At 59.7% G+C, this 27,772-nt stretch overlaps 1 protein-coding gene across 1 annotated transcript in view; it reads left to right on the forward strand.

The window, feature by feature from the left end:
• LOC141991257 (coiled-coil domain-containing protein R3HCC1L-like) overlaps positions 1 to 27,485 on the forward strand; it is a 28,123-nt gene extending 638 nt beyond the window's left edge. Inside the window, exons 2-6 of the mRNA XM_074959550.1 lie at positions 21,603 to 21,778; positions 22,161 to 22,231; positions 22,940 to 23,035; positions 23,592 to 23,732; positions 26,159 to 27,485. Coding sequence (XP_074815651.1) covers positions 21,603 to 21,778; positions 22,161 to 22,231; positions 22,940 to 23,035; positions 23,592 to 23,732; positions 26,159 to 26,214 — 540 coding nt within the window. The 3' untranslated portion in view covers positions 26,215 to 27,485. The remainder of the gene's footprint in view (positions 1 to 21,602; positions 21,779 to 22,160; positions 22,232 to 22,939; positions 23,036 to 23,591; positions 23,733 to 26,158) is intronic.
• Positions 27,486 to 27,772: the final 287 nt, after the last annotated feature.

Here is a 27,772-nt window from a genome sequence, read left to right on the forward strand (position 1 = left end):
GCTGGGCTCAGGCCAGGCCAAAGGGGCTGACCCCACCTGCCAGCTGCCCTCACTGCCCGTGCTTGGGTGTACGGGGTGGGGAACAGCTCCCGACGCGTCCGGTCAGGCTGCTTTGGTGCTGCAGGAACGGTCTGTACCCCAGCCCGGGCCTCAGATGGTACCATAGACCATGCTGTGAGCCCTGTTCCCTGCAGCCCCTGTGCACCTGTGGCCTCGTCCTCGTGCGTGGTGGTGATAAATGTCACCCCGACGGATCAGCGCTTCGTTAGGCAGGGTGTAGCTAGCCTGTGGAACGCACGGCCTCTGGCTTCGCTGCCGGCACGAGTGGCTGGGGGATCAGGAAAGGGTTCGGTGCTCTCGTGGCTGAGAACATCCAGAGTTACAGGGGAAAATGGAAGGGCCCAAACCTGTCTGATGCAGGGCCAGAGCCACCCACTCCCTGCCAGAGGCTGGAGAGAAACCTGCCTCTGCAGTGTCTGGGCCTGGTCACTGGGAGATGGGCCCGACTGGCCGTCCTTGGGTCACCCTGAGTGTGGGGGAAGGGAGGGAAATGCTTTTCAGTTATAGTACTTACAGTGTGCCCGGAAAAGGCCACGTGCCGCACCTGCGCCCTCGTGACACAGACTTGTAAGAAAGAAACAGGCTGAGACACATGGCTTCCCACTGAAAGAGCACTGTGAAGTTTCAGGGAAACGACAGCTTCTTAATCAGTTGTGGTTCATTACCATATCTTCCCGCAAGCATGGGGCTAAATTTACTGCAATGAGCTGGTTAGCACTAGGAAGCAGTTTTCCTGCTGGCTGAGGAGGAAAGTTCAGCTTTCGCTGTGAAGCTGGAAATCCATTATTACATTTTCAAGCGATAGTTTGAAACCGGTAATCTGCAGAATGACATTAATGTCCCTAAAGTAACAAACAGGCCTAATCTTGTTCAAATGAATGTCCAGCCTGGTTCCCAAGTACCGTCTGAGCGGCAGGCTCATTCTAGTGTCTATGAAGAGCTGAAATTAACTAAACAGCTTCATTACCGAGGGGTTAGCTAATAAACCCTCCAAACCGTGGGATAACATCAGCTGTTACAGCTCCGCAGAGAGCGTCGGCGGGAAGCAGTTTCAGATTTAACACAGTTTAATTCATGTGCGTATCTGTGCCGAAGTAAAACCCCTCTCAGGACTGCAGTGCTTGGCGGGCCAGCCCCAGCCCTGAGGGAGGCACTTGTGCCTCCTCCCAAAGATGTGGGCTAAATTCAGGGGGTTGGGAACGGGGATACAAGCTAAACGTCTGGGGTCAGTGGAACTCACGTGCTGCGGGGTGGCTTTTCAGCCACGTGTAACTTGCCCGCACTGGTGGGGGATGTTCACAAGCGTGTGTAGCTGTCATCCTTGCTTCCTTACACTCTGCTCTTAGTTGCTGGTCTTGCCAGAGCCCCATTGGCCCCTTGGTTTGTCCCCAGAGCAAGTCCCGCTGCTTTGCCATTGTGACGAAGCGGGACCGTTCTTAGTGTTTCCTCTGAATAGTGTGGGGCTGCCTCAGTTTCCCCTAGGCAGTTCTTAAGTATCTAGGGGGTGGGAGAAGGGTGTATGATCCTTGCAGAGCCCTAGCGGGCAGGTGTGTGCAGGGGTCTGGACACAGAGAATGGCCAACACCCTGTTTCCTGGCAACTGATGGCCTGGGCCCCTCCCCCCTACAAGGTGAGAGCTGAAGGGTTGGAGAACAAAGGAATCAGGTGACCTCCTGGCCCGGGAAAGGGACAAAGCCCAGAGGAGGAGGGGCTGGAGGGAGTTTCAGTTTGGGGCTGGCTGGGACATGGAGTGAAGAGAACACAGAGCTTGTAGGTGAAGAGAACAGGACCACTCAGCTGGGTCCATTTTGGGGCCAGCGAGTCAGACAACCCCGGGGTTGTCTGACTCGCTGGCCCCAAAATGGACCCAGCTGAGTGGTCCTGTTCTCTGCACCTACAAGCTCTGTGTTAGACCATGTTCCTGTCGTCTAAAAAACCTCTGTTTTACTGGCTGGCTGAGAGTCCCGTCTGACTGTGGAGTTGGGGGGCAGGCCCCTCTGGCTTCCCCCGGACTCCGCCTGAGCGGACTCACTGTGGGAAGCGCATGGAAGGGCAGAGGATGCTGAATGCTCCGAGGTCAGACCCAGGAAGGTGGAAACTGTGTGAGCTGTGGGTCCTGCAGACAGGCTGCTCACAGAAAGGAGACTTCCCCAGAGTCCTGACTGGCTTCTCAGGGAGCATTTCCACAGCATTGCCCGGGGACTCCATGACAGCCACTTACGCCACTGTTCATGTCTCCATGGAACTTGTTCCGGCCATTTTATACAGAGAAGAGAATCTAATCTGGGCTAGGAAAGACCTTGGTGCTGCTGAAGAAGCAGACATCTGTGAATTGCAGCACACCTGATGTCTGCCTGACATACCATGTGTGGGGGTGACACAGATGCAGGACTGTGTGCCCACGTAACCAGAGACTGCATTGCAGTGTGTTTGTGCAAGGGACGGAGTTAAGGTGAAGCAAGAGTTCAGCTTAACCTCTGCATTCCCTAGCTCTGCCACCCTGGCATTGCTGCTGCATGGTAACGGGAAGCATCTGGAACTTCCTTCTTCTGCTGTTTAAAATAAAGAACAAACTTAGAAATCAGAAAATAATCTGACTGCGTGTACGGGCAGGGCTGCACACAGTGGTCATGTCATTTGGCCGTTATCAGCCTGCGGCCAGTCCAGTTAGAGCCATGCAGGCCCCTGTTGTGGGTTCGGTTACCCTGTTGTAAGGGTGCTGGTATCTGTGAAGTGGATTCCCATCAATATACAGACTACGCTATCCCAGTCCGAGCACCTTCCTAGCAATATTCTGATTATTATTCATCTACATTAGTGTAGTGCCTAGGAGCCCGGCCACAGACTGGGACCCCGCTCTGCTGGGCGCTGCACAGACAGAACAAAGACAGTGCCTTCCCCGGCAAGCATCCAGTCGAGTATGATACAAGTCAGCAGCTGGAGACAGACAGGTGAGGGCGTCCAGGGAGCAACGAGACAGGGTTGGGCGGGGCATTCAGCACGCCCTATCCTTGTTAAGTGTTTTGTAGGCTTCATGGCAAAGGAGAGTTGTGAGAGGCTTTGTGGACATGCACAGGGAGCCCCTCCCAAGCAAGGGGCAGCTTGGGAGAAACACAGAGGTGCTTGTTTGAAAATGTAACCAGTCGGCGATGGGGCTCGTCACAGGCAGGAGTCAGCCTGTGATGGTACCAGTGCAGAATCACTGCCCGGCTGACAGCTAAATCAGCACGTGGACGGTGTAGACCAGCCTGAGTGTGGGCTCGGGGAGGGACGGCCTGCCAGGGCAAAGCGCCAGCAGGTGTGAGTACAGAGCTTGCAGCGTGCTGTCTCCTGAGGGTTGTGCTCACCCCGGCAGTCAGGCCTCCGGGTGGGTGGGAGGTAGGCTGTGTGTGGCGGGGGCGGATGTGTCTGGGTGGGGCTGGGGGAGGTGTCACTGTAATGTGAGGGTGCACAGGTACTGTGTGGGTCTGGGGTGCGGGGGAGATGAAACTTTCCCCGGGTTGCTGGAGTCAAAATCTCTGTGGCTTGGTCCAGGGTTGCTGGGTGGCTGCGGAGCAGCAGGGAGGGTCTCTGGCAGAGCCGTTAGCTGCAGCCCTGTGGAGATGGACCAGTGGGGACCTGGGTGTGCTGCTCTCTGCGTTCCCACTGTCCGCGGGGGCAGTCAGCACAGCAATGTGGGTTTAGCCTTTTCTGCACACGTTCCCCCCTTGGTCCCAGGATGGCATCCCACAATGCCCTGTGCTGGGACGTCCCTGAGAGCGGCTGGGCAGCGTTTGCAGGGACTCTGGGGTTTCCCCAAGCCATGCGGAGGTGGCGTTGCAGGGCAGGATGGAAATAGAGCACCTTAAAGATTTGGAAGCCCCTCATGCTTTGCTGAAGAGCCTGTTAGTGGGGACACCTGGGCTTCCTCTGTTACCAGGCCCCTTTGCCTGCGGGAGAGGGGCGGCTGTGCAGTGAGGAGTGCGGATGTTGTGGCTAAGATGTCGTTAAGGTTCCATCCTATTTACAGTGATAATTCAGCCTTTTTCTTTTTTATGGAAGACACACATGTGTCTGCCCCCAGATTTCCAGCACAACTTCTCAGGGCAGCGCTAACTTCATCAGTTTTCTGGGCTCTCAAAAATTCACATTCTTTGAGTGATGGCCCCTAGCTGTGTTGCACACATGGGGTAGGCGTGTGCACCATGCACCTGAGTCTGGAATTTTTTGCAAGCCGTATCTGTTGGCTGCACATAGAAGATCAGGGTTCTGCTCAAAGCAGGGCCAACCCCAACTAAATTATCCCAGCCAGGACTTGGTCAAGCCTGACCTTAAAAACCTCTAAGGAAGGAGATTCCACCCCCTCCCTAGGTAACGCATTCCAGCGCTTCACCACCCTCAGCTCTCCTCATGCTCCAAACCAAGGGTATAAAAGATGGTGCCCCCTGGAGTCTGAAGCCTGTTCCTCAGACTCATCATTCTCTATAAGCTGAGCAATCAGCTGCTCCTTAGTGAGCCTCCCGATGCTCAGCCCTCTCTCCCTGCAGAGATGTGCCAGGTTGCTCTTATGGAGCTGGTTATAGACCATTTCCAGGCTGGTTCCTTTCAATACCCTCATTCTATCGCTGGCAGCCACTCGCTGCCAAGCGCCTGCGCTTGCAGGCCACCGTCTACAGGGGGCGTCCGCGAACCATCCTCTGCTACCACGTTGTCACGGACTCACAGATCGTGCCCACTCTTGGCCCTGTGTGGTCCGTGGCGGGGTGCCCCTTTCAGTGAGACAGCCCTTCTCCCGGGGGTCCACTCTCTGTCGGGGTTAAGCCCCTCTGCCTCCTGGAGCCACACCTCTCTGAGCCTTAGCACGCCTGTCTCTCGCCGTGGGCCCCTCAGGGAGTCCACTTGCTCTGGACCCACGGGGCCTTCACCCCCCAAAGGGGACGATGCAACCCTGTTCTCTAGACAGGAGTGACTCTCAGCCAGCATAAAACAGGAGGTTTATTGAGCATTGAACACAACACGGGAAACTCGTATGACCTCAGGCCTGGCCTCCCTCAGCACAGCACAGCACATTCAAGTCTCCCCTGCATCCAGGTGGGCTCTGCCTGCTCCCTCTCTCCCTCCCTCCAGCCCAGAGCCCCCCTGCTTCCCAGCTGGGCATCTGATGTCACCGGCCCCAAGCCCCGCCTCTGTCCATTGTCTTCTCGCCAGGTAAACAGGTGTGATGTTATTGACATAATCTGGGACCGTATAGATCATCGTTGCAACCAAGGTCCTGTAGTGGCACCAAATCTTATATAAAGGGGGTCAAATGGGGTGTCTAAGACAAGGTTATGGTTTGCTGATTATGATTATGCTGTCTATATGTGTGTATCATTTTTGTAGTTAAAGTTATGAATATTGGCTCTATACTGTCTGTAGTTCAAACTTGTGCTATGCTGTGACGAAGTGGGACTGTTCTTAATGTTTCCTCTGAATAGTGTGGGGGTGCCTCAGTTTCCCCTAGGCAGTTCTTAAGTATCTAGGGGGTGGGGTAAGGGTGTATGATCATTGCAGAGCCCTAGAAGGCAGGTGTGTGCAGGGGACTGGACACAGAGAATGGCCGACACCCTGTTTCCTGGCAACTGATGGCCTGGGCCCTTCCCCCCTACAAGGTGAGAGCTAAAGGGTTGGAGAACAAAGGGATCCGGTGCCCTCCTGGCCCGGGAAAGGGACAAAGCCCAGAGGAGGAGGGGCTGGAGAGAGTTTCAGTTTTGGGTCTGGCAGGGGACATGGAGTGAAGGGCAGACGTGGTTGTCTGGCTCACTGCCCCCCAAAATGGACCCAGCTGAGGGGTCCTGTTCTCTGCACCTACAAGCTCTGTGTTAGACCATGTTCCTGTCGTCTAATAAACCTTCTGTTTTACTGGCTGGCTGAGAGTCACGTCTGACTGCGGAGTTGGGGGCAGGCCCCTCTGGCTTCCCCAGGACCCCGCCTGAGCGGACTGGGTGTGGGAAGCGCACGGAGGGCCAGAGGATGCTGAATGCTCCGAGGTCAGACCCAGGAAGGTGGAGCCGGGTGAGCTGTGTGTCCTGCAGACAGGCTGCTCCCAGAGAGGAGACTTCCCCAGAGTCCTGCCTGGCTTCATAGGGAGCAGTTCCAGAGCATCGCCCGGGGACTCCGTGACATACGCTTTTGGGTGACACCCCAGATAAGTTGGTGTCAGCTCTGCCTAGCCTGCTTGATGGCTCATTAAGGACCATCAGCTACACAACTGACCCATTGAGAGAAGGCAGACACGCCTTGGGACTCAGCAAGGTGGGCAGGGACCTGCCTATGGACAGAACTCTGAGGTTTTTCCAGGCCATGGGATGGACAGCTTGTCTTTGGGACAAAGAAAGACAGACCACATGGCAAGAGACTATAAAAACCTGCTGCAGCTCCTCCATCTTGTCTTCAGTCCTGCTTCTGAGCTCTGGAGGGACTTTTCTACCCTGAAGTTTTGAACTAAGGACTGAAGGACCCACACCAGCTGGGGATGTTCTCCAGAGACTTGATTTGAACCTGCAGCTTATTCCATCACTGCTAAAAGCCTGAACCAAGAACTTTGTCGTTACTGTATGTCATTGATTCCATTTAACCGCTTCTAGCTCTCATCTATATTTATTTCCTTTTATGAATAAACCTTTAGATTTTAGATTCTAAAGGATTGGCAACAGCGTGATTGGTGGGTAAGATCTGATTTGTATATTGACCTGGGTCTGGGCTTGGTCCTTTGGGATCGAGAGAACCTTTTTCTCTTTTACTGGGGTATTGGTTTTCATAACCTTCTGTCCCCATAATGAGTGGCACTGGTGGAGATACTGGGAAACGGGAGTGTCTAAGGGAATTGCTTGTGTGACTTGTGGTTAGCCAGTGGGGTAAAACCAAAGTCCTCTCTGTCTGGCTGGTTTGGTTTGCCTTAGAGATGGAGAAACCCCAGCCTTGGGCTGTAACTGCCCTGCTCTAAGCAATTTGTCCTGAATTGGCACTCTCCTGTTGGGTCCCGCCAGAACCAGCATCATTACACCAGGCCACCCAGAACTGGCCTCGTCAGCATATTCGGCGGGGAGCCAGCCATCTCGTCGTCCTCCCTGGAGGAGCTGGTTACTCCATCGCTCTGACTCGGCCGGGCGCAATACCCAGAGCTCATGCTCGGGGGCTGCAGAGCTACAGGTTGAACCAAAGGAAGCCCAGGAGCCCCAGGACAGCTAACTAGGCATTCTGCAGCCTTCCGCTCCCAGTGGCGTGGCCTTGGCCATTGTGGCCACACTCCGGTTTCTTCGCTCCCACCCCTACGAGGGCTGAGGAGCCCTGCTTTGCTCTGCCCAAGGGGGAGTTTTTGTTGGTCACCCCCTGTGACGATGTGACGCAGCAGGGAGGGGGGAGTGTTGACCTGGGAATGTGCCCTGGGGACGGGAGACCTGAGAGCCTGTCACCTGAGCCAGGAGGGGGAGGGGGAGGTGACACCTCTGCCCAGGAATGTGGATGGAGGCTGCAGCAGGGAACCTGCTCGGTGGGTTTTAGTTTCAGTTTGGGGCTGGGTGGAGGAACACAGGGAACCCCAGGGCTGGGGTCTAAGCTCCCTGCTCCCCCAGAAGGACTTCACTGAGGGGTCCTGGGTGTCCCCACAAGCTCTGTTTTGGACTGTGTTCCTGTTGTCCAATAAACCTTCTGTTTTACTGGCTGGCTGAGAGTCTCAGTGAATCCCAGGAAGAGGGGTGCAGGGCCTGGACTCCCCCACACTCCGTGACACCCCCCACCTAGCTCTTTGGTGTCTACAGAGTGGTCCAAGCAATGGCACCCAAAGGCTACTCCCTCTGAGAAGGGACACAAGCTACTCGGACTTCTAGGGAGAAAGGTCTTCTCTTCCACCTTCCGCCAGTTCAGGGTCTCCACATCAGATGACCATCCCTCAGGACATCAGTCAGAACTCGCCTTCTCCGCCTTGGCCACATGGCCTGATGCACACACGTGATGCTGTTCACTGGCCTTCATCTTTGCTGCCTACAAGCCTGGCTTCTCTTCGTGCACTCCCTGGAGAAGGCAAGACACACGGCAAGGCAGGTTTTAGACGGTCGTCTGGTGGATTCAGCTGGAATTCCTTTCCTCACCCCAACTCCCAAGACAACCGTTGTTACCGACACCTGCCTCTTGGGTTTGGCTGTTCACACGGACAATTGTGGCATCTCAACTGTACAGGAGTCCAGGGAACACATCCATTTACTTGAACTGCGGGTCGTCCATGGAGCCTGCAACACCTTCCTCCCTCTCATCCAGTTCAGCAATGTCAGACAGACTGGTATTTTATATAAACGTGCCTGGGGGAGCGAGGTTTCTCCCTCTGGTGCATAGAGGTAGTCGTCCTCTGGAACTGGTGCATCAGCCATCGCATAGCCGTACCAGCAGCATGTTTACTGGGGTGCAAAACTCCCTAGCGGGCTGCCTGTGCAGACAGTTTTCTGCAAATCACGCACGGGAGATTCACCGTTCAGTTCTTGACGATGTCTTCTCCCAGTGGGGACCACTGGCGTGGGAGCTTCTCACCTCGTGGGAGAACAGCAAACTTCCGTGGTGCTGCTCCAGCGCACCCTTCCGCACCCTGCTGTTACAGATGCAGCCTGCCGAGAGCCATGGCCCGCGCACCCTTCCGCACCCTGCTGTTACAGATGCAGCCTGCCGAGAGCCATGGCCCGCGCACCCTTCCGCACCCTGCTGTTACAGATGCAGCCTGCCGAGAGCCATGGCCCGCGCACCCTTCCGCACCCTGCTGTTACAGATGCAGCCTGCCGAGAGCCATGGCCCACGCACCCTTCCGCACCCTGCTGTTACAGATGCAGCCTGCCGAGAGCCATGGCCCGCGCACCCTTCAGCAGCCTTTAACCTTTTGTTACAGGTGCAGAAAAGAAGAGAAAACATTGGAGCATTTGAAGTGTAGAGGATGAAGTAAGGCTGTCTTTTTATTAACATCCCTTGTTCCCTCCCCCTGTAGCTGCCGAGAGTCTGTGGAAGGAAATCCCCTTGTCTGACAGTCTCCTAGATGATAATCCTAGAAGCATAGGATTGCAAGGGACCTCACTGGGTTATCTAGTCCAGCCCCCTGCACTGAGGCAGGACTCAGTATTATCTAGCCCAGCGATTCTCAAACTGTGGGTCGGGACCCCAAAGTGGGTTGCAATCCCACTTTTAATGGGGTCGCCAGGGCTGGCTTAGACTTGCTGGGGCTTGGAGCTGAAGCCTGAGCCCCACAGCCCTGAGCGGTGGGGCTCAGGTTACAGGGGTGGTGAGGCTCAGGCTTTGCCCCACCCCACGCGGGGTGGTGGGACTTGGGCAGACTCAGACTTCGGTCTCACCTCCTGGGGTCGGGTAGTAGGTTTTGTTGTCAGAAGGGAGTCGCAGTGCGATGAAATTTGAGAAGCCCTGATCTAGCCCATCCCTGACAGGTGTGTGTCTAAGTGCTCTTAAAAACCTCCAGCAATGGAGATTCCACACCCTGCCTGGGTAGTTTGTTCCAGGGCTTAACCACCCTGACAGGAAGATTTTCCTCATGTCCTAATGTCCAGCTGTGCTTGGGGGGGAGCAGTGAGTTTAACTGGAGCTGTTGCTGCTGTTACAGTCTGATCCTGTTTCCTGACAGACACACACAAAGGGGAAGAAAACTGCAAAGAGAGAAAAAGGCAGCTCTGGTCTTGACGTCACTTGCAATCTCAGTGCTAAAAACGCAGGCCCAGCACATGGTCTTATCAGCCCCTCGGAGACTGGCAAACTTGTTCTGGGCATTGCGTTGAGCTGCCTTTCTGGGCAGTGCTGTAAAATACAGTCTGCGTCTTGGCCAGCTCAGCCAGACAATTGTTAGCAAGAAAAAGAGAAGGAGTACTTGTGGCACCTTAGAGACTAACCAATTTATTTGAGCATGAGCTTTCGTGAGCTACAGCTCACTTCATGTGTATGATAATCAAGGTGGGCCATTTCCAGCACAAATCCAGGGTTTAACAAGAATGTCTGAGGAAGGGGGGGGGGGGGGGAACAAGGGGAAATAGTTTACCTTGCATAATGACTTAGCCACTCCCAGTCTCTATTCAAGCCTAATTTAATGGTGTCCAGTTTGCAAATGAATTCCAATTCAGCAGTTTCTCGCTAGAGTCTGGTTTTGAAGTTTTTCTGTTGTAATATCGCAACTTTCATGTCTGTAATCGCGTGACCAGAGAGATTGAAGTGTTCTCCGACTGGTTTATGAATGTTATAATTCTTGACATTTGATTTGTGTCCATTTATTCTTTTACGTAGAGACTGTCCAGTTTGATTTTACATGGCAGAGGGGCATTGCTGGCACATGATGGCATATATCACATTGGTAGATGTGCAGGTGAACGAGCCTCTGATAGTGTGGCTGATGTTATTAGGCCCTGTGATGGTGTCCCCTGAATAGATATGTGGGCACAGTTGGCAACGGGCTTTGTTGCAAGGATAGGTTCCTGGGTTAGTGGTTCTGTTGTGTGGTATGTGGTTGCTGGTGAGTATTTGCTTCAGGTTGGGAGGCTGTCTGTAGGCAAGGACTGGCCTGTCTCTCAAGATCTGTGAGAGTGATGGGTCGTCCTTCAGGATAGGTTGTAGATCCTTGATGATGCGTTGGAGGGGTTTTAGTTGGGGGCTGAAGGTGACGGCTAGTGGCGTTGTGTTATTTTCTTTGTTAGGCCTGTCCTGTAGTAGGTGACTTCTGGGAACTCTTCTGGCTCTGTCAATCTGTTTCTTCACTTCCGCAGGTGGGTATTGTAGTTGTAAGAATGCTTGATAGAGATCTTGTAGGTGTTTGTCTCTGTCTGAGGGGTTGGAGCAAATGCAGTTGTATCTTAGAGCTTGGCTGTAGACAATGGATCGTGTGGTGTGGTCTGGGTGAAAGCTGGAGGCATGTAGGTAGGAATAGCGGTCAGTAGGAAGGAAAGGGCCTGGGGCCAGGGGAGCAGAGGCTGACCGAATCTCACATCCCAGGCGATGGTCGGGATACAGCTGGAACCAGAGGAGCTGGTGATGTCATCTGGGTCCCTGTCTTTGCCCTGGCTGGTCAGGACTCCTGTGAGGCCCCATGGAGTCCCAGGAGAGGGTGGGGGTGACAGCCCCGATAGAACGGGAAGAAGCAAGCTCCTCCTTCTGTCAGCCAGCATTGCAGTAGCCAGCCTTCCCTCCCCAGGGCTCTGTCAGAGGACCCCAAAATGAGGATGAGGGGTGAAATAGCCCCACCCCTCGATGTTTTGTCCACCAATTTCCGGCACACCCTGTGACGATGTGACGCAGCAGGGAGGGGGGAGTGTTGACCTGGGAATGTGCCCTGGGGACGGGAGACCTGAGAGCCTGTCACCTGAGCCAGGAGGGGGAGGGGGAGGTAACACCTCTGCCCAGGAATGTGGATGGAGGCTGCAGCAGGGAACCTGCTCGGTGGGTTTAGTTTCAGTTTGGGGCTGGGTGGAGGAACACAGGGAACCCCAGGGCTGGGGTCTAAGCTCCCTGCTCCCCCAGAAGGACTTCACTGAGGGGTCCTGGGTGTACCCACAAGCTCTGTTTTGGACTGTGTTCCTGTTGTCCAATAAACCTTCGGTTTTACTGGCTGGCTGAGAGTCTCAGTGAATCCCAGGAAGAGGGGTGCAGGGCCTGGACTCCCCCACACTCCGTGACAACTGGTGGCAGCGGTGGGATCTACTGCACCCCGTGAACGGCGCTTCCTGCAGTAAGTGACTGGGGAACAGTAAAACGAAGGGGGATTGACGGGGACCAGGCGTGCTGAAGATTCAGAGAGAGAGACGGTTTCAGGGGGCGGTTAACCCCTGGGAGTGTGTGACCAGAGAGAAGGACTTTTGCAGTAACAGGGTCCCCCGGGGGATTGCAGCGAGCGGTCCCAGGGGCGGAGGAGTCTGCAACTCGACCCTGGCAAAGAGGTGGTGACCTCAAGAAGGACTGGCACACTAGGGGCTTTTCCTGGAAACCGTGGACAGCTGCCCGGCCTGCGAGTGGCCAGCCGGGAGATGTACGCTAAACGCCTTAAGAGCGACCTGGTGGAGCTGTGCAGGCAGAGGGGGCTGCGCGTCGGGAGGTCCACCAAGGAACAGCTGATTGCCCAGCTGGAGGAGAGGGATCGCTTGGATGACCCGATCCCTGTCCCTGAGGGAAGCCGCCCGGCGGACGCAGCGTGGGCCCTGGGGCCTGACCAGGCTGGGAGGGGTCAGACTGCTGCCCAGGACACCCCGAGACCCTTCCTACCTATGCCTGGGGGAGGGGTTGTGGGAAGCCCAGCGAATACCGAGGGCCCCCTGACCCCAGCAGCCAGCAGGGGATCCTCCCAGCGGAGCTCCCCATCCCTGGAGCGGATGCGGCTGGAATGGGAGAGGGAGAGGAAAATGAGGGAGCTGGAGGATCATGAAAAACAACGTCAACATGAGGAGAAACAACGTCAACATGAGCAGGAGGAGAAGGAGAAACAACGTCAACATGAGCAGGAGGAGAAGGAGAAACAACGTCAACATGAGCAGGAGGAGAAGGAGAGGGAGCGTCAGGAGAAGGAGAGGGAGCGTCAGGAGAAGGAGAGGGAACGTCAGGAGAAGGAGAGGGAGCGTCAGGAGAAGGAGAGGGAACGTCAACATGAGCAGCAGGAGAAGGAGAAACAAAGACAGCATGAACTGGAGCTGGCCAGGCTGAGGAGCAGTGGGGCCCCGGCTGCGGTGAGTGAGGGGGGACCCAAGACTGCAAGGAGCTTTGATAAGTGCTTCCTGGCCCAGCGGAAGGAGGGGGAGGACATAGATAGCTTCCTGACGGCCTTTGAGAATGCCTGCGAGCTGCACAGGGTTGACCCTGCAGACAGGCTCCAGTTCCTCACCCCCTTACTGGACCCCAAAGCCGTGGAGGTCTACAGCCGGATGACAGGGGCAGAGGCAGGGGACTATGAACTGTTCAAACAGGCTCTGCTCCGTGAGTTTGGGCTGACCCCCGAGATGTACCGGAGAAGGTTCCGGAGTCAGCGTAAAACGCCTGAGGTCACCTACCTACAACTGGTCAACAGGATGCAGGGATATGCCCGCAAGTGGACAGCGGGGGCCCAAACTAAAGAGGACCTGCTTGACCTGTTTGTACTGGAGCACCTGTATGAACAGTGCCCTTCCGACCTGAGGCTGTGGCTGGTGGACAAAAAGCTCGCGAACCCCCAGCATGCAGGGCAGCTGGCCGACGAGTTTGTGAACAGTCGGTCAGGGGGTAGCCGGGAGGAGTCCCAAAAGAACAGGCCCCCCCCGATGCAGAGAGAGAGCCACCATGGGGCCTCCCAGCGGGGAAATAGGGAGAACCCCCTCCAAAGGGGAACGCCTGGTGTCGGGCCCCTCCGACCCGTTCGAGGGGACCAACGTGACCTGAGCTGCTATCACTGTGGCCAGAGAGGCCACGTACGGGCCCAGTGCCCCGGGCTCAGGGACAAACTGAGCAGACCCAACCTACCCAGGGTTAACTGGGTAGGGACTCAGCTGGACGAGGGGCAGGCGACCCAGGAAAGGGGGGCTACCAGTTTGCCACCTGCTCAGGAGGGAAGAGTACCCCCAGCCAGCCCCGCCAGAGGGCTGGAGGCTCTGGACTCAGGGTGCTCGGTTTACAGGGTGGGTGCGGGGCTGTCCCTCCGGAGAGAGTGCCTTGTTCCCCTGGAGGTGGATGGGAGGAAGGTCAATGGATACTGGGATACGGGCGCGGAGGTGACGCTGGCCCGGCCCGAGGTGGTGGCCCCAGATCGGGTGGTGCCCAACACCTACCTGACCCTGACGGGGGTGGGCGGGACCCCATTTAAGGTGCCCGTGGCAAGGGTACACCTGAAATGGGGGGCCAAGGAGGGCCCCAAGGATGTGGGGGTACACCACCATTTGCCCACTGAAGTTTTGATGGGGGGAGACCTAGAGGACTGGCCAAGCGACCCCCAGACCGCCCTGGTTGTGACCCGTAGCCAGAGCCGGCGAGGGGCACTGCGACCTGACCCTGGGGAGGGTACCACACTGGAGGCGCGAGACCCTACTCGGGTGGGGAGGGAGCGCCGAGGGGCACGGCTCAGAGAGGCTGCGGCCTCAGACCTGGCCACGGAGGGGGAACCGGGCCCCATCCCTTCCCCAGCCGCTGAGTTCCAGGCCGAGTTGAGGAAAGATCCCTCCTTGCAGAAGCTCAGGGACCTGGCCGACCTCAGTGAGGGACGGACCATGAGGAGAGGCTGCCAGGAGAGGTTCCTGTGGGAGAAGGGGTTCCTGTACCGAGAATGGGCTCCCCCAGGGGAAGGGGAGTCCTGTGGGATCAGGAGGCAGCTGGTGGTCCCCCAGAAGTACCGCCGCAAGCTCCTGTCCCTGGCCCATGACATCCCCCTCGCAGGGCACCAGGGAATCCGGCGCACCCGGCAGAGGTTGCTACAGAACTTTTACTGGCCCGGGGTCTTTACCACCGTCCGGCAGTATTGCCGATCCTGTGACCCCTGTCAGAGGGTGGGGAAGGCCCGGGACAAGGGGAAAGCGGCGTTGAGACCTTTGCCCATCATAGAGGAGCCTTTCCAGAAGGTGGCCATGGACATCGTGGGGCCTCTCAGCAAGACGACCCGGTCGGGGAAGAAATACATTCTGGTGGTGGTAGATTTCGCCACCCGCTACCCCGAGGCAGTGCCCTTAGCTTCCATTGAAGCAGACACCGTGGCAGATGCGCTCCTGACCATTTTCAGCCGAGTGGGGTTCCCCAGGGAAGTCTTGACAGACCAAGGCTCCAACTTCATGTCGGCCCTGCTCCGGTGCTTGTGGGAGAAATGTGGGGTCCGGCATGACTGGGCCTCAGCGTATCACCCCCAGTCCAATGGGCTGGTGGAGAGGTTTAACGGGACGCTAAAGATGATGCTGAAAACCTTTATGAACCAGCACCCGCAGGATTGGGACAAGTACTTACCTCACCTGCTGTTCGCGTACAGGGAGGTGCCCCAGGAGTCTACCGGATTTTCGCCTTTCGAACTGTTATATGGAAGGAGGGTGAGGGGCCCCCTGGACCTGATGAGAGACGAGTGGGAGGGGAAGGCCACTCCCGATGGAGAGTCAGTGGTGGAGTATGTCCTGACCTTCCGAGAGAGACTGGCTGAACTCATGGGCCTGGCCAGGGAGAATCTGGCCAGAGCCCAGAGGAAGCAGAAGGTCTGGTATGACCGCACGGCGCGGGCCCGTGCCTACGCCACCGGGGATCAGGTGATGGTTCTCATCCCCGTGAGAAAGAACAAACTACAGGCCGCCTGGGAGGGCCCGTTCAAGGTCGTCAAGCAGCTCAATGAGGTAAACTATGTGGTGGAGCTGTCGAACCGGGCCCACCACCGCCGGGTGTACCATGTGAATATGATGAAGCCATATTATGCCAGGGGGAATGTGGTGTTAGCTGTGTGCGGTCAGTGGGAGGAGCAGGGAGATGACCCTTTAGTAGATCTATTCCCTGGGACCAGAGCTGGTTCCCCCCTGGAAACAATCCCCCTCTCGGATCAGCTCACCCCTGCCCAGCAAGCTGAGGTCAGGGGGGTGCTGCATCCGTACCGACAGCTGTTTTCCAACCAGCCTGGACGCACTAATCTGACTGTCCACCGGGTGCAGACAGGGTCGCACCCGCCGATAAGATGCTCCCCCTTCCGAGTCACAGGGAAAACTGCTCAGGACCTGGAAAGAGAGGTCCGGGACATGCTGGCTTTGGGGGTGATCCAGCCATCGGCCAGCCCTTGGGCCTCGCCGGTGGTGCTGGTCCCCAAAAAGGATGGGTCAGTCCGGTTCTGTGTGGACTATCGGAAGCTCAATGCCATCACTGTATCGGATGCCTACCCCATGCCCAGGCCGGACGAGCTCCTAGACAAGCTGGGAGGAGCTCGGTACCTTACCACCATGGACCTTACAAAGGGCTACTGGCAAGTGCCGCTGGATGCAGATGCCCGGCTGAAATCGGCCTTTATCACCCCTCTGGGGCTCTATGAGTTTCTGACCCTGCCTTTCGGCCTCAAGGGAGCGCCGGCCACCTTCCAGCGCCTGGTGGACCAGCTCCTGAGGGGGATGGAGAGTTTTGCCGTGGCGTATATTGACGACATCTGTGTCTTTAGCCAGACCTGGGAGGACCACGTGTCCCAGGTTAGACAAGTGCTGGACCGACTCCAGGGGGCTGGGCTGACTGTCAAAGCGGAGAAGTGCAAGGTGGGGATGGCTGAAGTATCTTACCTGGGCCATCGGGTGGGGAGCGGCCGCCTAAAGCCGGAACCGGCCAAGGTGGAGGTGATCAGAGACTGGCCCGCTCCCCACACCAAAAAGCAGGTCCAAGCCTTTATTGGGATGGCAGGATACTACCGAAGATTTGTGCCCCACTTTAGCGCCATAGCCACCCCCATCACTGAGCTATGCAAGAAGGGGAAGCCAGACAAGGTGGTCTGGACCGAGCAGTGCCAGGAGGCTTTCCGGGCGCTGAAGGAGGCTCTGGTCAGTGGCCCAGTTCTAGCAAACCCAGACTTTGACAAGCCCTTTGTGGTGTTCACCGACGCCTCCGACACGGGACTGGGGGCGGTGCTAATGCAGGAGGATGAAAAGGGGGAGAGACACCCCATCGTGTACCTGAGCAAGAAGTTGCTACCCCGGGAGCAACACTACGCGGCCATCGAGAAGGAGTGCCTGGCCATGGTGTGGGCCCTCAAGAAACTAGAGCCCTATCTCTTCGGGCGACACTTCACCGTCTACACCGACCACTCTCCCCTGACCTGGCTGCACCAGATGAAAGGAGCCAACGCCAAGCTCCTGAGGTGGAGCCTGCTCCTGCAGGATTACGACATGGACGTGGTCCACGTGAAGGGAAGTGCCAACCTGATAGCGGATGCGCTGTCCCGGAGAGGGGGCCCCGAACTTCCCCAGGTCACTGGTCACAGTGACCCCGCTCAGTTCAGTCTCGAAGGGGGGAGAGATGTGACGATGTGACGCAGCAGGGAGGGGGGAGTGTTGACCTGGGAATGTGCCCTGGGGACGGGAGACCTGAGAGCCTGTCACCTGAGCCAGGAGGGGGAGGGGGAGGTAACACCTCTGCCCAGGAATGTGGATGGAGGCTGCAGCAGGGAACCTGCTCGGTGGGTTTAGTTTCAGTTTGGGGCTGGGTGGAGGAACACAGGGAACCCCAGGGCTGGGGTCTAAGCTCCCTGCTCCCCCAGAAGGACTTCACTGAGGGGTCCTGGGTGTACCCACAAGCTCTGTTTTGGACTGTGTTCCTGTTGTCCAATAAACCTTCGGTTTTACTGGCTGGCTGAGAGTCTCAGTGAATCCCAGGAAGAGGGGTGCAGGGCCTGGACTCCCCCACACTCCGTGACACACCCATTTTGCTCCATTGATTCCTAGGCACTTCTCCTGTGTGTCTGGCATGATCTCCCACAGGCCTTGGGCTCCAGCAGGAGGCCGCCACATTTGCGGGAGCTCTGGCTGGCTTGTGCACCTCCTCTCAACCGCGGTTGTTGCTGTCGGTTATTGTGAGACGTGGTGAGCGTTCGCTCCCGGCTGAGCACACGCTGAAGGTGTGTGTGGGCTCAGCGGTCCCGATGCCCCTGGGCTCCCCGCCGGCCAGCCCGTGGCCCCGTCAGTGCGGCCGTGGGGCCAGGCCATGCTGGGGCTCTGCTGGGAGTTCTGTCAGCCCCCACCGTAGGACCGCGCTGGAGAACAGGCCGCCCTGGGGGTGTGGGGCTGGAGTCCTGCTCAGGGCAGCCCCACCCATTCCCCTGGGAGCGCTCACTTGCCAGGTTTGCCCAGCAGCTAGTGTCCCGAAGCCCCACCATGTGGGGATGGATGGGGGCTAAGCTCTGCCCTGGGTTGGGGGTGCAGCTCTGGCTGTAGCCTGCCCTCTTGGTGCCGTGTCGCTGGCTGGCACTAGCTGGTGAGTCAGGGGAAGGGCGGCTCAGTCACTCCAGGCCTGGCTGAGCAGCTGTCCAAGGAACAGGGCAGGGAGCCCTTGCAGTGGGGTAGGCCTCCCGCATTCCCAGCAGGCATTGCCAGGAGCAAGCAGGTAGGTTCAGCCCTGGAGGCAGAAGGGCTGCAGCTGGCAGCGTCTGGCCGCCTGGGCTGGAGAGCTCGCAGAGCGCTGGCCTGACCTGTGCCATTAGGCCTGGAAGCAGCCGCTTGGCAGCCCATCTCTGTCATCCCTCTTCCCCCTCCCCTGCACTCAGTGGTTCGTGAAGGTCAGGGCTGGCAGGGGCTAAGCAGCTCGAGCAGTTTGCACTCCATGGTGTCTGATCATCGGAGTTACCCGAGTGCTCTGCTTCCTGGAGCATCTCCGCAGGGCCCGATCCTGCCTGAGCCGTGCAGCACAATTCCCACTGACGCCAGGGGCAACAGAGGGGGCTCAGCCTGCTGGATGAGAGCCCTGAGAGCGCTCCTCGTGAACGCAGGGCTGGCCCGGCCCCGCCAGTGCTGCTGGCACGCTCTCCGATAGCCGGAGCGTGTCCCACGTGCTTCACAACTTGGCCGTCCCTTCCGCCAGCACCCAGCCTCTCCGCCAGCCCCCTCGCTCCCTCCTTACTGGCAAAGGGTCTGAATTAACACTGCGTAGTGACTGAGCTGCCTGGGGTTTACAGCCTCGAGCCTGGCAGCCCACTGCATCCTGCTACGGCTGCTTGGGGATCGGGCAGGGACTGGGGCTGGGCAGAGCTGCCGGAACTGGGGGGGCTGCTGCACCCCCTGGCTTGATGTGGTTTCTATCATATCCAGGGTTTACCGTTTGCTTCAACGGCTTTCAGCACCCCCACTACAAATAGTTCCAGCACCTCTGGGTTATAGACGCCCCCTGCACAGTACCTGCCCTCCGCACTCAGGCCCTGCGCGATGGGCCAGGAAGGGAGTCAGTGAGTCACGCTAACAAATGGCTGCTTTGTTTGCGCGGGAGCCGGCCTGACTGGAGCAGTAAATCCGCTGGTTGGCCGAGGGAGCGGCTCTGCCCGGGACTCAGCACTGCTGCGGGGCTTGTGACAGCCAGAACAGCCCCGTCCAGTGTACCAGGGGATGCGTTAGGTGCTCAGTGACCGGGTGCCAAGGGTAACGCAGCCGCACAGCAGCTGGTGGTGGCTGACCCCTGGCAGCGCGGGAGGGGCAGCTCCTGGGCTGCAGTAGGGCTAGGTGTGCCGTGCCAGTGGCACTGCTGCGAGGGGGGGTTTCCTCTGTCCCCTGGGCATGTCGAGGGTGCTCACCGCCGTGGGATCCAAGTGTCCTTGGATGGGATGTAAAACGGAGCTCCAGGCAGCCTGGTGCTATTAGAGATTGTGACGAAGCGGGACTGTTCTTAATGTTTCCTCTGAATACTGTAGGGGTGCCTCAGTTTCCCCTGTGCATTTCTTAAATCTCTCGATGGTGGGATTAAGGGAGTGTAATTGTTGTAGAGCAAAGGGCCAGGGTACATAAATGGCTGAAACCCTGTCTCCTGGCAGCTGATGGCCTGGCCCTTCCCCCCTGCAAGGTGAGAGCTAAAGGGTTGGAGAACAAAGGAATCAGGTGACCTCCTGGCCTGGGAAAGGGACAAAGCCCAGAGGAGGAGGGGCTGGAGGGAGTTTCAGTTTGGGGCTGGCTGGGACATGGAGTGAAGGGCAGACGTGGTTGTCTGGCTCACTGGCCCCAAAATGGACCCGGCTGAGGGGTCCTGTTCTCTGCACCTACAAGCTCTGTGTTAGACCATGTTCCCGTCGTCTAATAAACCTCCTGTTTTACTGGCTGGCTGAGAGTCACGTCTGACTGTGGAATTGGGGGGCAGGACTCTCTGGCTTCCCCAGGACCCCGCCTGGGCGGACTCGCTGTGGGAAGCACATGGAGGGCCAGAGGAGGCTGAATGCTCCGAGGTCAGGCCCAGGAAGGTGGAAGCTGTGTGAGCTGTGTGTCCTGCAGACAGGCTGCTCCCAGAGAGGAGACTTCCCCAGAGTCCTGCCTGGCTTCTTAGGGAGCAGCTCCAGAGCATCGCCTGGAGACTTGGTGACAGAGATCCCTGGGCCCTGCTCTAGAGCCAGACATGACCCCAGCATCCTGGCTGCATCCTGTGCTGGAAATGCGCTTTGCCCCTCTGAGATCCTCTGGGGCTGGGCTGGACCCAGGGTTCCCCTGGTGGGCATAGCGCAGCAGGGAGAGCACGAGACAGATCGCTGCCCCTGGCATCGTCACTGGGTCTCCACGCGTGGCTGTAACCGCTGGCAGTGCTGGGCATCCATGGGCCTGTCCTGCAGTGCCCGGCGACGCCCCAGGGGGGCTGGTTCATGGTGGGACAGGATCCCCCATGCAGTGCGTTGCGGTTACCTCTGAGGGGCTGGGAACTGCTGTGCCCGTGCGATGTGGAAGCGTGAGCTGCTGCTGTCGCTAGGACTCTGTGCCAGCCTGTCTCTCTGCGGGGTCCCAGGAGACTCTCTGTAGATAAGAGCCTTTCAGTGCCTTCTGTGTCCCTGTGCCCAGCGGACACATCGGCTGCTGGGTGGGAATGTGCCTTGCTCCGGAGAACCGGGGGTACCCAGGGCAGAGCCCGGACTGGGTGAAAGCTTTGCGACCCAGGTCTGTTTGCTGTCTCTCGGGCAGAGGCGCAGGCTGGCATAGGACCCACTTGAGGGGGACCGCCGGAATGTGGGAAGGGGCAGCCTGGCTTCCTCACGCAAGTGGAGAGCAGTCCCCAGGCTCTGACTCCATCCCATCAGTCAGCCCCAGCTTTGATCCATGTTGCAGATGATGCTCTGGCTCCGGCTCCAGCAGCTGTGCCCCGGGGCCTCTCCCCCGCTCCAAAGCTGCAGGTGCCCCAGGCCCTGCCTGTCCCCTGCTGCCCCTCCCAGGACCCAGGGGTGACACCTAGCCTATGAGCGCCATGTCAGGGGCTGGTTAGTGTGTCCTGCCCTTGGTCCAGATCCCTTGGAGAGTCGCTGGGACCACTCCATCTCCAGTGCTCGTGCGGCAGCTTGCAGTGCCCAGTGTGGCCCTTTGCCTGCCTGGTGCAGGCCCAGGGAGGTCCGGCTGGGGCACTGGGGTTGAGCTGGGCGTGTGGTGTGCTGGCCTTGTTTTGGGGAGGTGCCATGTGACTGTCCCCGTGTGGGGCAGCGTGCCCTGGCAGGAGCAGTGAGCATGACCAGCATGTGAATGGTTCCCAGGGAGCCAGCAGCCAATGCACCAGCCGTGGCTGTGCCCTGCCCCCTGGCTCGGGACCCCAGTGGCACAGCAAAGCCAAGGGAGGTTAGTAATGGGAGAGGCCCAGCTGCAGCGTGGAGGCCCGATCGATAGTTCCCCGCGTCCCCAGGGCCGTTAATCCATCTCCCGGGCTGATGGCCGGCATGCGGGCCCAGGAGCTCACCCCATTTATCAGCCTGCTTGCTCGCTCCACACAGAGACTGCAGCCAGCCAGGCTGCCAAGCTGCAGTGTGTGCAATGGGGCAAGTTCCTGGATGGAGCAGCCAGTCCTGCGAGCCGTCACACTGAGCCGGGCTGTTGGGTAGGGCGGAGGGGCCCAGCCTGGGCACCAGGGGGTAGCTCACAGCCCCATGTATTTCCCCACAGCTGTTGGGCGGTGAAAAGCCCAGGAGCAGCCTGCAGGAGCCCCGCTTTGACTACTCTGGCTGGCAGCCTGCTGAGCTGGACCTCAGCGACTCGGAGCTGCCCCATGTCATCGAGATCTACGACTTCCCGCAGGACTTCGGCACCGCTGACCTGCTGCACATCTTCTGCAGCTACCAGTGAGTCCCCCCGGCCCGGGCAGAGACCCCCGCCCCCAGAGCCCTGCACGGTCGCTCTGCGCCAGAGGCCAGGAATCTTGTCCCCGACCCTCCCCCCAGCAGCCCCCAGCTCTGCAAGCTCCTTTGCCAGATTTGCACGCCCCTGAGATGGCCACGGGGCTCTGGATCGAGGCCTTCCCCAGCCAGTTCCCGCTCCTGCCCGCTGAGCCTCTGGGCTCTGCCTGTCCTCCCTCCCGAAATGGCGCTGCGGAAAGTGCTTCAGCCTTGTCTAGCCCCTCCCCAGGGTCCCTGTCCTTGGCGGTCCCTGTGCCCCCTGTCCCTCGCCCCCACGGTGCTGATGCCATCGATGCCTCAGATCTCAGCTGCTCGCTCTCCCTGGCAGGAAGAAAGGCTTTGACATCAAATGGGTGGACGACACGCACGCACTGGGCATCTTCTCCAGCCCCATCGCAGGTACGTCCACCTCCAGTGCTGGGGTGGGTGCAGCTGTGAGGCCCCTGGGTAAAGTGCTGCCCATTGCTGGTGCCCAGGCTGGAGTCTCTGCTGAAGGAGCAGCCTGGGTGAGATGGGCAGTGCTGTGTCCACCCGCTCGCCCCCAGGGTGCCAGGCGCTGGGCTCCGTGTGCTGGCCACGGGGCTGGCTGACCTGCCTGGGCTCCTGCTGGGACAGGCAGGGCTGTGGATCAGCGCCTGGCAGACAGCCAAGCGACGCTGTTAGTCGTCCGGCGCCATGTCCCCTGCCCGCGGTGGGAAAGGCTGGCTGTTGAGACTGCCAGCTGTGGCCGCTGGGGTGTTCTTGGGTGTGCCCTCCCCCCACCTGGCACAGCCTGGGGCTGGTTTCGTTGCTCTGCTGTTGCCTGTGGGGCATGGGGAGGCTGGGTCCAGGTGCCCTGGCACTGGTCTCCGGGTGGGCATGGGCACGGCACAGAAATGGGACCTTGCCCGGCGTGCTCTGCACCACGAGCAGCCGGTGCCCAGGGGCAGCTCCTTTTCCCTTACCGCACGGGCAGGCTGGGCACGACACTGCTGAGCCTGGGGGCCAAGGAGCTGGGAGAGCCCTCTTGGTCCCTGTTCTCAGGGCTTGCCCTGCAGGCTCCCCGGCTCTTGGTGCAGCTCCCTTGGGGGCCCCTCCCTGACTCTGGCCCCCGCCCTCTTCCCGCAGCACGCGATGCCCTGAGCAGCAGGCACGTGATGGTGAAGACCCGGCCCCTGGCACAGGGCACAAGAGCAGCCAAAGCCAAAGCCAGGGCTTGTGCTGGTGAGTGCGGAGGGGGGCGACCTCCCCATCCCAGCCGCTGGGCTCCAGGAGCGGAGTCATCACGTGGGAATGCTGCTGCAAGGGTCTGGGGCCGCGCAGCGTCCGGATCGCGGCTCGACTGGCCCATGGGCAGGGCAGTCTTGGAGCCAGGAGAGAGCTGTACCTCCCCCGTGCTGTGCTCAGAGTGCCCTGCGGGGTCAGGGTGTGTGGGGCTGGCCATGGATGCCAGCATCTGGTTCGGGTCTGCCATGATCCCCTGGGAACAGGTGGCTGCTTGCTCCAGGCCCGGTGCTAAGCGGCCTGGCATGGGGAGGACAGCTGCCAGCATGGCCCAGAGCAGGGAGGTGCCCACGGGGTGGGGACCGAGCAGGGCTAGGGCTCATCCGGCCCCAGTGCAGCCAGCCACATGGGGGAGCCCACTGTAGACAGGGCCCTGGCATCTGGCAGCGATCACAGTGCGGGGCGGGTTAGCGCTCCCCACAGCCAGGCCTGGGACACGCGTCCCTGCTAGCTCCGTGCTGCAGTCCCTGGGGTGATGGCTATCTCCTCTCTCCAGACTTCCTGCAGCCAGCAAAAGAGCGTCCGGAGACGTCTGCGGCCCTGGCCCGGAGGCTGGTGATCGGAGCCCTTGGAGTGCGGAGCAACCAGAGCCGAGCCGAGCGCGAGGCCGAGCGCAAGAAGCTGCAGGAGGCCCGAGGTTGGCTCCTAGCTGCTGCTTTCCTGCTGCGGGGTGTGGAGCTGCCCCTTCATCCCTGCAGCCTGGGCTGTTCGGCTTGCAGGCGCTGGGGGTGGCACGTTGGGGCAGTGGGGGGCATGCAGGGGTTTCTCAGCCGTCTGCTCCACGCTGCCCGCTCGCTGCTGCTGGCTGTTCGGGGAGAGCCTGGCCCAGGCCTCGCTGTCTGCTTGTGGAGAGCCAACAGGCTGGCTGGCTGCACCTGCAGCCACGCTGGGATCTGTGCTTGCGTGGGAGAACCCGGGGAGCTGCAGGAAGCAATGCTGGTGTTCAGTGCTCTTCACTAGGGGGCGGCTGAGCCCTGACCCTGGGCCTTGCCCCCAATTCGGGCCCTATCCCAGGCATTCTGGCCAAGTTCCCTCTGTGGAAAGTAAATCCCCCTGCCGTTTGTGTGGGGGGTTAGGCATTGGCCCCAGCCCACCCCAGAGGTGGCTGCAGCTTCGTGGGTGGGGAAGTGCGGGTGGAGCGGCTGGTGAAAGGCTGTGGCACGGTGGTGCCGGGCTGCGTTGGTTAGATGCCAGTTTGTGCTACGCCCTGGCCCTTGGCCGCTCTGGGAGTTGGGCAGGCAGTGAGCCCGGGCAGCGGAGCCCCACGACCAGCCCCTGCGCTTCAGCTCCATGCCCACCTCGTTCCTGGCACAGCTTGGTGCTGCCAGGACATGGGCCAGGCTCTGGGCAAAGGCTGCCCACATGGCCAGTCCGGGCACTCCTTCCCTTCCCACACGGGGATGCAGGGTTGGTGGGGAAGCCATTCCCCCAACTCACTGGCCAAGCTGCCTGGCTCCTAGCCTCGGGCTAGCCCCGCCGGGGGCCGCGCTGTGCTGCTTCACAGACCAGAGCACGGTGGGGCCAGGAACAAATCCTGGGTCCTGCCTCGTGTAACCCCAGCAAGCCCCACACTTGCATTTGGCGAGTCCCTGGGGCTGGCGGCTCCCCCAGATTGTCCGGTGGCTCCTGGCCCTGCCCGCCCGGGGCTGCACACTCCTGCCCCCGTCCTGGCTTAGCCCGCTCCACCAGCCCTCCTCCTAAGTCAGCACTGCATGGCCTGGCTCCTTTCTGCCCTGCCCCATCTGTCGCTGGGTGGGTGCGCTGGGTGAGGTTGGCCCAGGGCATTGTGCAGTGCCAGCTCCTCTCTGGTCCTGCCCGCAGGCTTTCCCCTCGCTCTGAGGCGGGGTCCCTGTGCCATGGTGCCCTCACCCGCCACTTGCTGGTGCTTGCAGCCCCTCCCCCATTTAGTGCCTGCTGCAAATCTCATTGCCCGTCTTGGCTAGCTCCGGGAGAACGATGGTGGGGCCCGGGCCCTGCAGTGCCCCCCCGGCCTTGCCCAGCTCCGCCCTTTGTTGCTGGTTGAAGGGGGAGCGCTCTGCCTGGTGGTGTGCAGGCAGCTCTGGGAAGGGGGAGCGGGTTCTCCACCCCAGGACCTGTCTTCGGCTCCACGGTTTGCAGCCCCTCTACAGCCCCACCTGGGGCAACATCTGGCAATCGGCTGGGCTGCTGGGCAGAGCCTGCTGCAGGCTGTCAGTCTGCCCGGCCCCCTCTGGCAGGCATGGCAGCTGGCTCGCGGCCCTCCAGCTGCAACGGCCAGATAACCGGTAATGGAGCGAGCCGGGCGGGCCAGGAAACAGACCGAGTGTAACAAGGTCACGGTGAATGTCCAGAGCGTGTCTGTGTCATGAGCATGGAACGGGCCAGGAGATTAACCCTTACCTGTCTGCCTGCCACGAGAGCACTCTGCCCATTCTGTGCTGTGCCCATGTGTGCCTGCCTGCCCGTGCAGACCCTCGCCCCCTGCCCAGCCCCCCTCCCTCCTGCCCACTTGTGGGGCGGTGTTAGTGCTCTCTGGGGCTAGGAGTCCCTGCCACTCTTACCCAGGGCATGATGGTGCTGCCTTGGGGGGGGAGGGGGCACAGTGGCAGGGAAAAGCCTGGAGCTGAGCAGAGACCTCCCATTCCTGTGGGTCCACCCCACTGCGCCCCTCGGAATAGCTGAGTGAGGGGCCCCCTCAGGCCAGGGGCAACTGCCCTCCCCACCTGCCTCTGGCAGCAGGTGCGTTTCTCCTGGGCTGCAGGGATCAGCTCGTGCCACTAGGTGGAGCCCAAGCAGTGCGCTCAGTGTGGGGCACCAGAGCCAGCTCACAGGTGGGGGTGACAGACAGGCTGGGAGCTCCCAGGCCCCCCTTTCCGGCCCTCTGCCTCGCTGCTCTCAGCCCCGAGAGCCCCTGCCCGTCTAGTGAACGGCCTGGGAGGGGTGCTGCAGTGGGGTAGCAGGAGCGGGGGGCATGGGACATGGGACACGCTGTGGCTGGGACAGCCGGGGCTAGTGTGGGCCCTTGCTCGGTACCCAGGGGCCTGGAGCCAAGCTTCACCCTCCCTCCCTCCCTTGTCTCTGCAGAGAGAAAGCGCCTGGAGAACAAGCAGCGGGAGGACATCTGGGAAGGCCGGGACTGAGCGAGGGCTGCAGCTGAGATGACCGGAGCACCCAGGGCTGCTGGCAGGCACATGACGGGGGGCACTGTGGTGCCATGGGCTTCAGATGCCAGTGCAGCCCAGTGCCAGCTGCACCCACACAGGCTGGCCAGGCTGTGTCAGAGGGGGGAAGGGGAGAGGCCTGTCTGGAGCCTGGCGCGGGGGAAGAGGGGTCTGGCTGACAAAACACAGCAGCTGTTTGTATTAGGACTCTTGGGGGGGAGCCTGGCAGGCCCTGCCGCCGGCTGTGTGCACCCCTGGAGGGGGGTGGGGCTGGCAGGCCCTGCTGCCGGCTGTGTGCACCCTGGAAGGGGGCCTTGGCCTGCTCCGTCCCCGTCCCTTGCCCTTTGAGACCCTGGAGCACGGGGAGCCAGTGATCTGGGGCAGGAAGGGTTTGAACGCTGGGCTGGGGCAGCGAGAGCTCAGCTGAGTCTGGTGGCTGTGCCCTGTGCCTGGCACTGCCCAGGCTGTGCTGGTGCTGGGTAACGCTGCCCTGACACATTGGCTGCAGCCTCGTTTGCTGCTGGGAACATGGCCTCCAGGCTGCCCAGCTCACTCTCAAGATGGTAACCCCCTTGCTCCCTGCAGCAGCCTGGACCATGCAAACAGCCCTGGGCAGCGGGAGGGGATTTCGCAGGACTCTGCATGAGCTGTGCTTTGGTGAGCCATGCCGTGCTGTGCTGTGCCGAGCCGAGCCAACGCAGCCTGGGGGCGTGCCAAGCATGAGTGAGTGAGAAGCCGTGTGAGATGGAGATTCCCTGTCCTTTATTTTGCTATTAAACTGCCTGGTTTTTACACTGCCCAGAGGCTCTGGGCTGCAGATCTCTGTAGTTACCCCTCGTAACCCTGGCAAAGGAGTGATATGGGGGACAGAGGGAGCTGCAGTCCCTTGCAACTGGCCATCTCAGCACCTGGAGAGGCTGTTTGGGACAGTGGGAGAAGTGCAGGAGCTGGTATTCCTGGTGAAATGGTCAGCAGTGAAATGGTTAATGTATGGACATTTAACACAGTATTAGGTTTCAGAGTGAACAGCTTCAACGCGATGGGCTCAGACTGGCATTGCAGGGTCAGGTTCTCACGGGGAGGGCTTGGTGCTGTAAGGGCGGGAGCCCCCTGTGCCATGCACTGGGAGTCAGGGGTACCGTTCTGCCTGCAGAGCACACAGCAGGTGCGCACCGGAGACCTTCTGCACTGCCCGGGCATCTCTCCTGCCCTGTGGGATGGGGCCTGGACAGCAAGGGGTTAACAATGTCAACCTGAATGAGAGGTGAGACAGGCAGGCACAGGGGAACCCTCCCTCCCTCGGCACTTGGAGCCCCTGGCTGCCCTCGCCCCTGGCCTAGCTGGCCCGGCCCTGCCCTGCCCTGGCTACTGCACCAGTTTGGGTCCCACATGCCACTTTCCTCAACGTTTTTATAGAAAACCCAAACCCTTTCTGCTCAGTCACTCTGAGAAGGAGCCCCAGGCCTGCGGTCCGTGCGCAGGGTCCTGCGGACTGCGGGGCCGGTGAGACGCCTCCCGGGTACCTTGAGAAACGGGA

Source organism: Natator depressus, chromosome 7 (assembly GCF_965152275.1).
Source record: "Natator depressus isolate rNatDep1 chromosome 7, rNatDep2.hap1, whole genome shotgun sequence".
In the NCBI taxonomy this organism is placed as follows: domain Eukaryota; kingdom Metazoa; phylum Chordata; order Testudines; family Cheloniidae; genus Natator; species Natator depressus.